Source organism: Poecilia reticulata, chromosome 13, assembly GCF_904066995.2.
Source record: "Poecilia reticulata chromosome 13, P_reticulata-male-v2, whole genome shotgun sequence".
NCBI classification, from domain to species: Eukaryota; Metazoa; Chordata; class Actinopteri; order Cyprinodontiformes; family Poeciliidae; genus Poecilia; species Poecilia reticulata.
In genome coordinates, this window is record NC_088842.1 from 60,198 (window position 1) to 75,813 (window position 15,616).

General features: G+C 44.4%; 1 protein-coding gene across 2 annotated transcripts in view; it reads right to left on the reverse strand.

Moving 5' to 3' along the window:
* The window catches only part of il4i1 (interleukin 4 induced 1), a 39,509-nt gene that overhangs the window by 10,516 nt on the left and 13,377 nt on the right, over window positions 1–15,616 (reverse strand). For both annotated transcript variants that reach the window (XM_017308266.2, XM_008425259.3), the window contains 3 exons: window positions 13,566–13,767; window positions 13,408–13,476; window positions 13,019–13,155 (listed from right to left, as the gene is read on the reverse strand). In XM_017308266.2, the coding sequence (XP_017163755.1) occupies window positions 13,019–13,155; window positions 13,408–13,476; window positions 13,566–13,767 (408 nt within the window). The remainder of the gene's footprint in view (window positions 1–13,018; window positions 13,156–13,407; window positions 13,477–13,565; window positions 13,768–15,616) is intronic.

A 15,616-nucleotide genomic window follows, 5' to 3' on the forward strand; every position in this document is an offset into this window, starting at 1 on the left:
GCAAGTTTTAAATATCTTGGATCATTCGTGGACAGTCAGCTCAACTTTTCTGAAAATACTGGCTACATTTTTAAGAAACGTCACTTTATCTTTTAATAAGACCCAGTGATCTTGGGGTTACCTAACAAGTGCAACTCATGCAAAACCTCTAGTTAGTTAGAGGTAACATTGGCTAACATTACCTCTAGTTAAGCAATGTCAACATTTTAACAATGAGTTAAAATGTTAAAACTTAAAATTTTACTTAAGTTTTAAGTCATCTCAAGTTTTAACTGTTGAGTGCTTTAGCTTTTCATCTCCTCGGCTGGTTTGGTCACATGAGCTGCTGACTAACAGACAATCTTTTAAGAATACTTGGAATAGCAGCAGAAATAGTAGGTAAAAAGTGGTGAAACCAAAAACAACTCTGTCTAAACTGTTTAGAGCATCCTTTCTCTTTTTTTCGTCAGTTTGAGCTCATGAAGGCGTTACTGTGTTCCTCTGGTAAAAATAGAACATCTATTAAACGTCATTCACTGACTGCAATAATTATTCTTAGCCAAATTAAATGATAACATTTACCTGTTGCATGCTAAATGTTTACTTGATGCACAAATTGTTGATATTATGATTCTATTAATTTGTTTCATTTTATTGTTTTAGAGTCAAAGAAAAATTTCCACCTTGGAAGACTAAATAATTTAATATTTTTCCTATATATAGGACTCTACCAACAAAACAAAAATGTGGATTATTGCTTGTTTAACAACCCTGGTTATTCTGTGAACCTAATTAATTTGTTCGTTATTAACTTTTGCTCAATTAAATTTCTTGTGTATACATTGTATATGATATTTTTATTGTTGATAATGTTGCTTTTCATGTCTTATTTCTTTTCTTCCTCCTATAAGTGATGCAGATATATAGATATTATTTATAATGTATAAAGGTGTTGTTTATGTCACCTAATTAGCTTTACATCCGGAAGAAAAAAATTTAATTTTAGAAGATAATTTATCTTTCACGTTGGGGGGTTTTAGGCGAAATTAATAGTAAATAAAGATTTTGTGCTATTCTCGTTTAGTGACATAATTATATTAGTTGTGTTACCACCCCCACGCCACTAGACGCAGTAGCAGGCCTGAAAAGATGCGACTAGGAAGCAGATTTAGAAGTACACAGAAAGCTACGGAATTTGTTAAAAGCTGTGAGCTGTGCTGAAGTAAATAAAAAAGAGAAGTTGAAATACATGCTGAGAATGAAACTCCTTCTTAGAGTTGAAGCTATATCACAGATTTCAAAAGAAAATTAAAACGGGAGAACGCGGTAATATAGGAAATAGCGCCCCCTTCACTTCCGGAGTGCAATGGTCCCATTTCCAAATAAGGTAAGAGACTGACAGTGGTCCGTCCCTGCCCCTTCCTGTTTGCTGCAGCGAGGTGTACTTGTATGGACCTTACCAAGCTCCGCCCAGAAATGCCCCTCGAAAGTCCCACGTGACTACATGTTTCACATTAACAGCTTAGCTCCTATGTGTAAACATGGCATTTTTCATTTCGACTGACTCTGCAGAGTATTTCTGAGTCGATTAGTGTAGCATTTCTGCCGGATTTTCACAAAATATCAGCCAAGACAATGGACAGGGGATCCAACAAGTTCATGTCATCTTTTTTGGACGACATCAAGGTGTTTTAGCCACGCGATGCCTCCAACATTGTGCGCGTCACAGCGAAAAGCTACCGGTCGATGAGGAAAACAGCAGATCCTCACACCCTCAGCATAACTATTGCTGTGGACAAGATCACTGATGCCTGTTGTTCTTGCAAGGCTGGGTAAGTCGGGCATTCATGGTTTTGAGGGTTTGAATGTGCCTAGGACTTATACACGGTACTCAGTGCTAGTGTGGCTAACACGATTAGCGTGGCTAACACAATTACAGTTTAGTAAAAAGCCTTTTCAGGTGAAAGAAAATCTTTAATGTATGTCAGATACGGTACACATTGCATATTGATCTGTTCAGCTAACGTAAGGCTATAACAGACATGCTTAAAGGTGCAGAAGTTGTATCGGTACTGCCATTATGCTGTACTTGGCTAAAAGGTTTTGATAATGGATGTGTTTATTATTGGCTTTCTTTTTTTTATTCACTAAACACAAAGAAAGCAAAGCAATAATACTTACACCAGCAGACACTTTGTTCTTATTGATCCTACGACGGTTGAGCTGAAAATGCGGTCGTGCACAAGCTTTGATCCAAGCAAGGCTTTCCGTTTCAGATATGGGAAATTTTGAATTTTAGTTCCACAAATACGATCAGGATACCTGACATCGCCTGTACAGATACCCCACTGATGGAGAACCATCCCCCCCCCCCCCGAGTCTTGACGCAAAAACTTTCTATCGGTCTGGTAGTCCACAATGTACATTAGCATGAGTTTGTGAGACGGTCAAGCACATGGTAGCTGCGCAGTGACGTCAAATGGGCAGGTAAGGTCCATTGTGTGTTGTCGTCCTGCGTCCCTGCGCCACCGCCAGCTACCACCAGAGGGGGGTTTCCCCAGCTCCCTTCCGACGCTCCACCCCACGGGTGTGCCACCACGCACCTGCCGATCATCAGATCATCACCAGGAGCTTAAGAGGAGCCACCTGACAACACTTCCTCGCCAGAGTGTTGATATCCGCGGTAACGGAAACTAGTAAGAAGGCCTTGCATTGTTAATTCTACGTGCTCTAACGATTCCATCTCCTCGCTCCAGGTTAAACCGAGTCCGAGAGCCGGATCGAATCCGAACCCTACCCATCCGCCAGCCGGACCCGGATTTCTCTGACGAGCACCCTCGGGCTGGCCCCTCTCTCCCTCAGCTCCCCGGACTGGCATCGCTCTGGTTCCTGCTCCCCAGCCCTGACGTTTCTGTTCCGCCTCCCGTCCACAGTTCTCCGGATCTGTTTGTTAATAAACCTTTGATCTCGAGCTTTCTCCTGGGTGTTTTGCTGCATGTGGGTTCAGTATACTTCTAAAACCATGACAGAACACTCTGGCCAAGCGAACCTAGCAGACGCACTCAGTGAGACCCTCGCAGAGCAGCATTCACTAATCCAGTCTCATGAGGCTGTGCTACGATCCCTGAGTAAACAACAAAACGTCACGAATCAGCGTCTAGAGTACTTGGCATCTCTACTCCAGAAGCAGCAGCCCGAACAGACGCCCTCAGCAGGTGAAAAGGCGCCTCCTCAGCCAACTCCTCAACCCAGTGTGAGCGCCGATTACCGGGCGCCCACTCCGGATAAATTTTCCGGGGAGGCCGGAGGGGTTGGTGGATTTTTACTTCAGTGTTCGCTGGTTTTCCACCGCTCCCCGCCCTCCTTCCCAAGTGACGATGCCAAGATATCCTTCGTTTTAGGTCTCCTAACGGGCAAGGCGCTCAGGTGGGCGGAGGCGAGGTTTACGGACCCCACAAGGTTTGGCTGCTCCTTCTCAGAATTTGTGGATGAGCTCAAGCTGGTCTTTGGGAACACTACCGATCAAGCAAGTATTTCCCGTCGTTTATGGTCCCTTAAGCAGGGGCAAAAAACCGTGGCAGAGTTCTCAATCGAGTTCCGCACTCTAGCAGCGGCTTCAGACTGGAACGGCTGCGCCCTTAAGAGCGCATTTTTTCACGCACTTAGTGAGGGCATAAAAGACGAGCTGGCTCCTTTAGACGAGCCCAAGACATTAAATGAGTTAATAACTCTCGCCACCCGCCTGGATAACCGAATCAGGGAGCGCCGAAGCCAGAGGCAGGAGAGGCAGCCTGTCAGATTCCCTGGCTCAGCTATTCAGCAGGTGTCCCAACCCGCGCGGCCCGGGGATCTGGCACCCGACCCAGAGCCGGAGCCCATGCAGATTGGCCGTACGCGCTTGACCCCGGAGGAACGGCAGCGGCGCAGAGAGTTAAATCAGTGTCTGTACTGTGGCAAGCCGGGCCATTATATTGCTTTGTGTCCGGTCCGCCCAAACACGAAGGTCCGTCAGTCAGAATGGGGAAACTGATGGGCCGAACTCGCTCACCAACCCCTTCCCGTTTTTTACTCCCTACGATCCTGCAACTCAATAACCAGTCTTTGTCCCTCTCAGCACTCATAGATTCAGGCAGCGAGCAAAACCTCATCGATCAATCCCTAGTCGAACAGTTTAACATCGAAACAGTAAGGCTTCCCGTCTCATTCGATGTTGCCGCATTAAATGGGGGGCGTCTTCCCAAGATCACTCACCGGACCCAGCCGCTTCAGTTAGTGGTTTCCGGCAATCATTGTGAGACTATCTCCTTTTTTGTTTTTCCCACCACCCAGTCACCTCTGGTTTTAGGTCTCACCTGGCTACAGCAGCACAATCCTCATGTGGACTGGGTTAACAACCGTCTCGAGTCGTGGTCCGCTAACTGCCTCTCCTCATGTCTCCAATCCGCAGTCCAGCCAAGTTCTCCGTCGGCCAGCGATGAGGGGGCGGATCCCGCTTACATCTCCCTGGTTCCGGCGGAATACCACAACTTAAGACAAGTGTTTAGTAAGGACAAAGCTCTCTCTTTACCCCCCCATCGCCCTTACGATTGCGCCATCGACCTTCTGTCGGGTGCGCCTCTTCCTTCCAGCCGTCTCTTCAATATTTCTCTCCCCGAGCGCCAGGCTATGGAGAATTATATCAGGGAATCCCTAGCAGCCGGCATCATCAGGCGCTCCTCATCTCCTGTGGGGGCGGGGTTTTTCTTTGTTAGTAAGAAAGACGGGTCCCTCCGACCCTGCATCGATTACAGAGGGCTCAACCGCATCACTGTTAAGAACAAATACCCACTCCCCCTCATTTCATCTGCCTTTGAACCAGTGCAGGAAGCGGCTATCTTCTCCAAGTTAGATCTCCGCAACGCATATCACCTCGTTCGTATTCGCCATGGAGATGAGTGGAAGACGGCTTTTAAGACTCCTATGGGACAATTTGAATATTTGGTTATGCCATTCGGCCTTTCTAATGCTGCAGCAGTTTTCCAGTCCCTGATCAATGATGTCCTGCGCGACTTCCTGAACGTTTTTGTTTTTGTTTACTTGGACGACATATTAATCTACTCCCGTAATCTCTCTGACCATCGCACGCATGTCCGTCTCGTTCTCCAGCGCCTCCTCGAGAACCGTCTTTTTGTCAAGGCTGAAAAGTGCGAGTTCCACAGGACCTCGATCAGCTTCCTGGGATACATCCTCGAGGCGGGGCGGGTTAGACCTGATCCCGAGAGAATTAAGGCAGTGATTGACTGGCCCACTCCCAACTCACGAAAGCAGCTCCAGAGGTTCCTGGGTTTCGCAAACTTCTACAGACGCTTTATAAGAAACTTCAGCCAGACGGCCGCCCCGCTAAACGGTCTCACTTCCCCTAAGGTTGCCTTCTCCTGGACTGAGGGTGCGGATCGGGCCTTTAGCAACCTCAAGAGGAGGTTCGCTCAGGCTCCTGTTTTGACCCAGCCGGATCCCCACAGACAATTCATTTTGGAGGTGGATGCCTCAGACACGGGGGCAGGAGCGGTTCTCTCTCAACACGCAGCCCCCGACGAAAAGCTGCGCCCCTGCGCCTTTTTTTCCCGTAGGCTAACCCCTGCAGAGAGGAATTATGACGTGGGGGATAGGGAGCTCTTGGCGATAAAGCTGGCCCTCGAGGAGTGGCGCCACTGGCTGGAGGGTTCCGAGCACCCGGTCTTAGTTTGGACCGACCATAAGAATCTTGCCTACCTGCAGACTGCAAGACGTCTCAATACTCGCCAGTCCCGCTGGTCGTTGTTCTTCTCCCGGTTCAACCTTTCTATCACTTATCGCCCAGGATCCAAAAACGTCAAGCCCGATGCGCTGTCCCGCCAGCATTCTCCGGAGGATTCCGAGAAGGGACCCACCACCATCCTCCCACCTAGTTGCACCGTGGGTGCGCTCAGCTGGGGAATTAGGGATCTGGTGAGGCGAGCTCAACAGAACGAGCCCGGCCCAGGGAACGGACCTCCGGACAAGATGTACGTCCCTTCTAAGGTACGGTCACGTTTAATTAAGTGGTTCCACACCTCTAGGTTCGCCGCCCATCCTGGAGTCAGCAGGACGATAGCGCTCGTCTCGCACCGCTTCTGGTGGCCCGCCATGCACAGGGACATAAGGGAATATGTTCTAGCCTGTCAAGCATGTGCCCGCAACAAGCCGTCTCATCGCCCGCCGGCCGGCCTTCTCCAGCCACTGACCATCCCAAGGCGCCCCTGGTCGCACATTGCAATCGACTTTGTAACGGGGCTTCCCCAATCCCAAGGTATGACCACTATACTCACTATTATCGACCGCTTTTCGAAGGCTTGCCACCTTGTTCCTCTCAGAAGGCTCCCGTCAGCATTTCAGACGGCGCAGCTGCTCGTTAAACACGTTTTTCGCCTACATGGAATACCTACGGAGATCCTGTCTGACCGGGGACCGCAGTTCACGTCACAGGTATGGAGGCAGTTTTGTCACGCCCTTGACGCCAAGGTGTCACTCACTTCAGGTCACCACCCGCAGTCCAATGGCCAGGTGGAACGCCTCAATCAGGAACTCGAAGCAGCCCTCCGATGTGTCTCTTCCTCCAACGCTTCCGACTGGTGTAGATTCCTGCCTTGGGTAGAATATGCCCACAACTCGCAGGTCTCCACGGCAACAGGACGATCCCCCTTTGAGGTTTCGTTGGGTTACCAGCCTCCCCTCTTTCCGGAGGATGAGAAGGCCATCGCTGTTACCTCGGTGCTTCAGCACATCAGGCGCAGTAAACGCATCTGGTCCTCCACTGTCGCGGCTCTCCAGCGGACCGCCACCCTCACCTGCCGCTCGGCCAATCGGAGACGGACGCCCGCGCCCCAGTACCTACCTGGGCAAGAGGTATGGCTCTCATCACGTGACATTCCTTTAAGATCTGTCTCTAGGAAACTGGCTCCCCGCTTCATCGGCCCATACGTCATCGAGTCAATCATCAGCCCCACGGCCGTGCGCCTCCGTCTCCCTCCCAACCTCCGAGTTCACCCCACGTTCCACGTCTCCCAGGTCAAGCCTGTCACCACTAGCGCCCTATGCCCTCCTGCCAGACCCCCTCCACCCGCCCGGGACCACCAAGGAGGTCCGGTCTACACAGTTAGCAGAATCATGGACGCCCGTCGCCGGGGACGGGGGTGGCAGTACCTTGTGGACTGGGAGGGTTATGGTCCCGAGTACCGTCAATGGGTTCCCCGTTCATTCATTTGCGATCCTTCCCTGATCGCCGATTACCACTCATCCCTGCCCTCGACTTCATCTGGACCGCCGGGAGGCGGTCGTTAGGGAGGGGGTGATGTTGTCGTCCTGCGTCCCTGCGCCACCTCCAGCTACCACCAGAGGGGGGTTTCCCCAGCTCCCTTCCGACGCTCCACCCCACGGGTGTGCCACCACGCACCTGCCGATCATCAGATCATCACCAGGAGCTTAAGAGGAGCCACCTGACAACACTTCCTCGCCAGAGTGTTGATATCCGCGGTAACGGAAACTAGTAAGAAGGCCTTGCATTGTTAATTCTACGTGCTCTAACGATTCCATCTCCTCGCTCCAGGTTAAACCGAGTCCGAGAGCCGGATCGAATCCGAACCCTACCCATCCGCCAGCCGGACCCGGATTTCTCTGACGAGCACCCTCGGGCTGGCCCCTCTCTCCCTCAGCTCCCCGGACTGGCATCGCTCTGGTTCCTGCTCCCCAGCCCTGACGTTTCTGTTCCGCCTCCCGTCCACAGTTCTCCGGATCTGTTTGTTAATAAACCTTTGATCTCGAGCTTTCTCCTGGGTGTTTTGCTGCATGTGGGTTCAGTATACTTCTAAAACCATGACATTGTGGGGCAAACCAAACACTAGTTATAACGGCTAGACCTCCTGTTTAAAAAGAAGCTGAAGTTTGATACTTAATAAATATGAAGTATGTGTCTTATGAACTTTACATTTTCTTTGAGAAAATAACATTCACTATGTTCTTTCTTTGTAATGTTGTCTATGAGCAATTCAAGCCAATCCTACCTTGCTGTAAGTTAATGTTAGCTAAAGTCATTAAACTCCATTACTGTAACGTTAGCCCTTCATTTTAAACATATTTTAAAGACAGGCAAATTGTTTTGTTTTTCCTCCAATTTTAATCTAGCAAATTAAAAGCTAATATGTTAGTCAAAGTTATCTTTTGTGTGAATTATTTAGCAACTTGGCTGATGTGTTCTTTTAACAGTAACATGTTTTGCTTTGATTGTGTCAGCCATCTAATTGTGTTCTTTGCTTTGGCAACTTTAGCCACATGAAGACCCATGTTAGCCTAAGGACTGTTAGGAAAATAAAATTAAAATATGCTAGTTTTTAAACTTAACCATATGTACAATATTATATAAAATCATCAGCGTTTTAAAATAAGAACATTGGGTTCCAAATTGCCTATATGTTACTTTATGTTTAATGCAGGAATCTGTTTTTTAATGAAATGCTCAGAAAAGAAAACAGATGCTAGGCAGTTCCGATAAAAAACAGGATGGAAAAGACAAGTTCTGTCTGTTCACATAAGTCAAATTCTTTGGTGATTTTCTAGGGTTAAGGAAGACACTTAAAACCTGGAGAAAAACAAAACAAGGTCTAAGTGAAAAATAAATCTCTTTCTGACAACTAGGGTCTTTGTTCAAATGTTTAGAAAGGGAGGAACAGGAGAGATTCCAGATGTAACTGACATGAGAAAATCCTGTTTGAAAATGACCTTTGCTCTCTCTGACTTTTACTCACTCTGGACCTTTGCTCTTTCTCTCTCTTCATCTTCATCAAAGAAGGTGACAAAATCATTTAGACTATCCCATCTAGGTAATTTGAAACTGTTTAGAGGTTTAGAAGGAGAGGACACACCTTCAATGAACCCATCAACATGACGAATTTAATATGGCATAAAAACAATGCCATACTTGAGGAGTTTGGCTACATCGAGGCTCACTGCAGGAGGATCAGACAGCAGGTAAAGCAGCGCACAGCTACAAACACTCACCCGGATTAGCATGACGGTCAGAAAGCTAAACAAATAACCCACAAAATTATTTAAGTCTTCGAGCTGCGATGCAAGACGCTGGTTCTGCTCTCGCTATTGATATGTAGTAATATTTCACAGACGGAGCGCCGTTTCTGCTCCACCTGGTAGTGACTCTCACACCAAACCACTGCTTAAAGCTGCAGCATCTAACTAAAAAAAATACATTTTCCATACGTATTAAAACTTTCGCTGTCCTAACATGAGACAGATAATCTCTAAAAAAATAATCCATCTCCTACCTGCTCTGCATAATTACTCTGCTCAGTCAGAAACAGCCAATCAGAACTAGCAGTAATCAGCTAGCCACCATGCTATCAGGAGGTTTTCATTCAGTAACTCTGGATTGTTTATTGTAATGGAACCTGTATTTGCCTTTGAATGTTAGGTTTTATACTTGAATATTTTGGCAATGTTGAGAGGTTTTATTTTGACTCTGCATTATTTAGCCTCTTCAGAGCCTCCATATGTTATCAGTCTGTTAAAGATAGTATTACCGATAGCAGTACAATTTGCACAATGCCTGTTTTTTTTCTTGGAAAAAGTTATAAAAAATTTTTTTGTCTAAATTAAGATGAATTCATGGTTCCTTTTTCCACATAATGTAACCGGTAGTGCTTTTGATTAAAAAAATAATAATTATGTGAACGGTATCGGCCCTGATGGGTGATCGGAATCGGTATCGACAGGAAAAAACCTGATCGGCACATCTCTACTAAAAACTGATGCTAAATCTATTTATTTATTAATAAACTTCTTGCAAACATCTGCCAAACAAATATTTGATCAGAATAATTTTGTTCAGCTTTAGTTATTATGCTACTTGTGTTAAGAAATAATTGTATTGCACTTCATAACAACCAGTCATGTTAACTAGACATTTGTCTGCCACTCTACCATTCTGACAGTCTGCAGAAAGGGGCATGTTTGGAATGGTATTTAAATAAATGCTGAATTATGATGACATTGTTTTTTGTTTTTGTTCTTTTTTTTAAGTGACCACAATGAATTGAGTCATCACTGACTATGAGAATGTCCAGAAGAGATTCACCAAGTTTGAATTCATGAAAAGGCTTTCAACATGATTAACTATTGCAAGAACAGCTGTAATTTCTAAGCATTCCTGGACACCTTCAAAGAGCTGCCGCCAGAAAATGAAGACAAGAAGATCTCCTGTTTTCAGAGCATTACAGGAAGGCTATAATGAATTAGATGGCTGACACAATCAAAACAAAAAAAATGTACTGTTGAAAGAACCTATTTTCCTAAGTTACAGAATAAGTAATTCTGTTTTAGTTTTTCAATTAGTATTTCAGAGTAACAACATACTAACCATACGTTAAACCTCTGTTTGAAGAACAAGTCATCTTTTGTTTTATTCCAATGTACAAAGGGTTTGTTCTACATTTATGATGGTAGTTATAAGTAGTCCAGTGTGTTTCACTTCACTTGAGGTAAGACTTAATATCAGTGACTCTGTTAGCATAGCATGACATTGTAATAACACTAAATTACATCTTTATAACTGTTGCTACTAGTTTCACTTTACTTGACATAAGAGTTAATATTAATGACACTTAATGACAAGATTAAGTGTCATTAAGTGTCATGTTGCCACGTGTTTCACTTGAGGTAAAAGTTATTAATGACACTGTAATAACACTTAATGACATCTTCATAACTGTTGCTACTTTCACTTTTATTGAGGTAAAGGTTAATATTAATGACACTGTAATGACACTTAATGACATCTTTATAACTGGTGCTACTTGTTCCACTTGATGTAAAAGAAGTTATTGACTCTGTTATAAAGTTTAATGAAATCTTTATTGTTGGTCCTACTTGTTTCGCTTTATTTCAGGTAGTCGGAATATCAATCACCGTATTGTTAAAGCTTTTGATAGGGTAATAAATCATTATGACTACTATTATGGCATATGATTCTTGGTTAATCTCAAGTTGTCATAACAAAGACAGTTTGAATAATGTCAACTTTGTATTAAAAGTGTCATGATTTACCGAATGACACTTTATGACAACAGTCATAAATATTAATGAAGACTTACTGATGTCCATGACAGGTGTTATGTTTGTGATGGTTGTCATGTCAGTCTTATTCACACCCCTTCAAATAAAGTGTTAACAATGTTGGTAATGGAGTAAGGCAGGGAAGTATACTGTCCCCTTACCTTTTTAACATCTATATGGATGAACTGTCAAAGCGACTGAATTGTTGTAAAACAGGCTGTGTAGTTGATGACCACATAATCAATCACATACTCTATGCAGATGATCTGGTAATCCTATACCCAGATAGTGCTGACCTTCAACAATTACTAAAGGTCTGTTCCCAATATGGATATGACTTTGACATCAAATATAACGCTAAGAAAAATAACCTGATAACCCCTGACTTCTCTTATATGCAGTGAAGTCAAATATTTGGGACATTACATAAATGATGACCTCTCTGATGATTGTGACATCTATAGGCAGTATCGTATGATGTATGCACAACCTAATATTCTCATCAGAAGGTTCGGTATGTGTTCGTCCTATGTAAAGATAGCTCTTTTTAAAGCTTTTTGTACTCCACTGTACACGGACCATCTGTGGCAACGATACAAAAAAAGCAGCCTGCAGAAACTTGGTGGCCTACAATGACATCATGAGGCAAACATATGGCTAGTAGCCTAGATGGAGTAGTGCTAGCCATATGTTTGCACATAATGCTGTACCCACATGTGCAGCTGTGCTCAGGAATCTTATGTACAAATGTAGGTGTAGATTATATGCGTCATGCAATAATATAATTGCAATTTTAGCAAACCCTGCACTGAGTACAGTGAGATTTTCATCAAGATTGTGTAATCCCTGGCGACATCATTTATTTATTACTCAGTGAATAATTGTCATGATTTATTGTAGAAGATGGTGAGGTAGATGTGGTGGACCCAGGTTGAAGTGAGAAAAATTATGATTTAATAACAAAATACAGAATCCAGGTAGCACAGGTGAGCAGAGGCAAGGAGCTCAGACACTGGTAGCAACTGGAAACAATGCAGAGACATAATATGAACAAACGGCAGAATAGACAAGGACCCAGCAAGGAACAAGAGACACAGGTGGATTTAAATACACAGAGGGTAATCAGAACAATCAAGATGTAGACGGGACAACACCTAGACTCAACTGAACATATAAACCTAAATAAACACAGAAAACCCAAATCCTCACAATAATATTATGTTTCGTGTTCATTTTTATTTTGTATTTTTTTCTATTTCTTATGTTGTTTGTTTCATCTATTTATGGACCTTCTTATGTGTCTGGAATAAAGATATGATGATGATTAAACAAACTTAAGTCTAAAGTGTTGGATTTTCTTAACTGAATTTATTTGTCTTTACTTAAATAATTATGTTGAAAATAAATGTGTAACACTCTTTAGATTTAATTAACTAGGTTTAGTGGTACCAGTTGCCTTGGTTAAGTAAGTTCAACATTTCTTAGAGTGCTCTCTTGCCTCTAAGGTTTTCTTTGCTGTACTGCCGAACCTTTCAGCTTTTGTCCAGCTTCTTAAGCCAATAAACTGTTTGTTGATGCTGTAGACCTCTTCCTCCTTACTCTAAAAAAAAATCACCTGGTCACTCAATGCCAGTTGCTAGTTTCCTTGGAGTTCCCAATCTTAATTTCATGTAACTGTACAGAAAATCTGTTAGGTTAATTGGCCTCTCCAAATTGCCCCTAGGTGTGAGTGTGTGTGCATGGTTGTGTGTCCTGTGTGTCTCTGTGTTGCCCTGCGACAGACTGGCGACCTGTCCAGGGTGTACCCCGCCTCTCGCCCGAAACGTTGGCTGGAGATAGGCACCAGCACCCCTCCCGACCCCACTGAGGGAAAAAGGGTGCAAGAAAATGGATGGATGGATGGATGTACAGAAAATCTTACTGTGTGTTGTCATTGATGTCGGTCTGTATGTACAGCATCTCTATCAAGGACGTGTAGAAGAGGCTGTTTTCATTGAGGATGTCGCCGATCATCCTCAATGCGCCGCGGCTCAGGTTGCCCTCCTTCACCAAATATTCCTGCACATCACATGCCATTACTGTGTTTGGAAGTCAGGATGAGGTAGAAGCACAAGTAGACAAAGAACTCTTCTTAACAGCGTTTATTCTTAACTTGCTCAGCAGTACAGTAACATCAAGTATTCCTTTCCTCCATCTTATCTCTTCTTCTCTCTACAATCAGTACTATTCTCGTCCACCTCCTAGTGGTAGACACAATACTGTTGTTTGTGTTTCACCCAACATTCCCACATTGCTCAAACTTATTCATACCTTCACTGTGTAGGAGTCATATTTATTCAGCATTCCACTGCAGCCCAATGCCTTTAGGTCATCCCTCACCTGGACACAGATCACAAGCCATCCACTGAACACATCAGCCATAACGAGCACAACAATAACATTTTTCAGTCCTCTGAATGTCTACAGACCTTCCAGAGTGTCTGACTGAAGAGTTCAGCGGCTGACTTCCCCTTCTCTCTGTCATGCAAACTGTAGTTGAGCACGCTGGGGTTGTTTTTTACGGTGTAGGTTTTGTGTAGGCCTCCGTTTACCAAGTAGTAGGTGTTGATGTCATCTTGGATGAAGGGATTCAGTGGGATTTTCAATTTGGAGATAAAGGAAAGTAGAATCCTGTGATATAAACAGAATGGGATAAACTTTTGTCCATGATGGAGAAATTTCCTATATTCTTAGAAGAATTGAAAAAATCTGTGATAAAATGGTATTGGCATGCTCACCTAATCAGTAACTATAATCAGGTGAAAGTGAAAAGAAAATACCGTATTTTCCGCACTATAAGGCGCACCTTCAATGAATGGCCTATTTTAAAACAAGACGTGATTAATTCCGTTTTCTACAAATGTGTTTGTATAATAATAAAGAAGTGGTCCCCGGAGTACTTTATATAGTAGTCTGCTCCAGTCATTGTTTCACTCATGGTGTTGGTGTTGCGATATTGTGCCCAACTGCTTTCTGGGTAACACAGACCAACCGACAAGCTGCCGCCGCAGTCTCCGTCTCTGACCCCCCGGCTTTAAATGTATAGGGGCTGGTCCCTTGGTAACCATAGTCGAAGCACCGCGGGTGAATGTCTAAAGCCACTTTGTTGACATAAAGAATGTAAAAAAAAACCAGTCCGACTCCGGTCGGGGAGGACAGGTTTCGGCGACTGGGCCGGGGCGTGGCCGAATGATGGTCAGTTACCCTTCTCCGTTCCCGCACAGCATGTTCGTGGAGAACCTGGTGCTGAAGTGACCTGCAGATGACCTGATTATCAAGTCGGTAGGTAGATAGGTCAGTCAAACTTTATTAACAAACCAGTTTGACAACTATCCCAGCATGCACTGCGCGCTTCTTCTTCTACGGGCGAAAATGAAGTTGGCGGCTGCTTACAGTCATTGACATAATATAAGGATAGACGCCTCATGGCCGCTCTCGCCTATTGTCGCTGACGAGATTTAGGGCGGCCATCTTGGAGCGGTCCACCACTCCACTCAGCGTTATGTGTTTAGCAGCACAATGACGTATCAGCAGTGGTGGGAAGTAACGAAGTACTTAAGTACAGTTTTCGTGTATCTGTACTTTACTTAAGTAGATTTAATAATGGGGACTTCCTACTTTTACTCCACTACATTTTACAGTAAGTATCTGTACTTTCTACTTCACTACATTTCTACAAAACTGTCTCGTTACTCGTTACATCCAAGTCTCGTTGCTCTTTTCTTCCGTTAAAATGTGAAGTTCAGGGATTTAAGGTGGCGCCGTAAAATCCGAGCAATAACGTGACTTGGTGTCTGTTGTCACCCATCGCCTCCACCTTTACTCGCACGCGGAGCTCCAGACATGCGCAGTGGTTTCCTCTGAGCGGGAGGAGATGTCTGTCTATAATATAATAGCGCTGCATAAATTGATATGGCGACATGTAAAATTAGCAGCGCTTCGCTTTCACAGACGGTGGGACTTCGTCCAACTTTTAGCGTCACTTGGAAGGAAAGCTTAAAGAAAGGTAAGATCTGTGCTAGCAAAGCTAGCTGTACTGAGACACATGTTGCATCTGATGAAAAAAAGTTCACTCATGCGCTCAATTACTGTGTGGAGGTGTTGACTGAGGTGTCGCATATATGGGACAACGCTGTGACCAAAGTCTGCAATATAGTGATATGACATTCAGGAACGATCCGATTCTTCTGGACGGATCTTTACTAAGTCCTAAGGACTGAAGCCTCACTGAGAGCCGTTCTTTGTTCTTGTGTACACTGCGGTAGCTATATATATATATATATATATATATATATATATATATATATATATATATAGATATATATATAGACATTCATTTAATCGCTGAATAAGTAAAAGTAAAAGTTGAACGTATGAACACAGAGCATGCTCATTGCTCATTGATTGATTTCGTCTCCTGTCATGGTGGCAAACATCGCAGTGGGAGGGAGGGTGAGAACAGTCATGATGCTCATTCTGC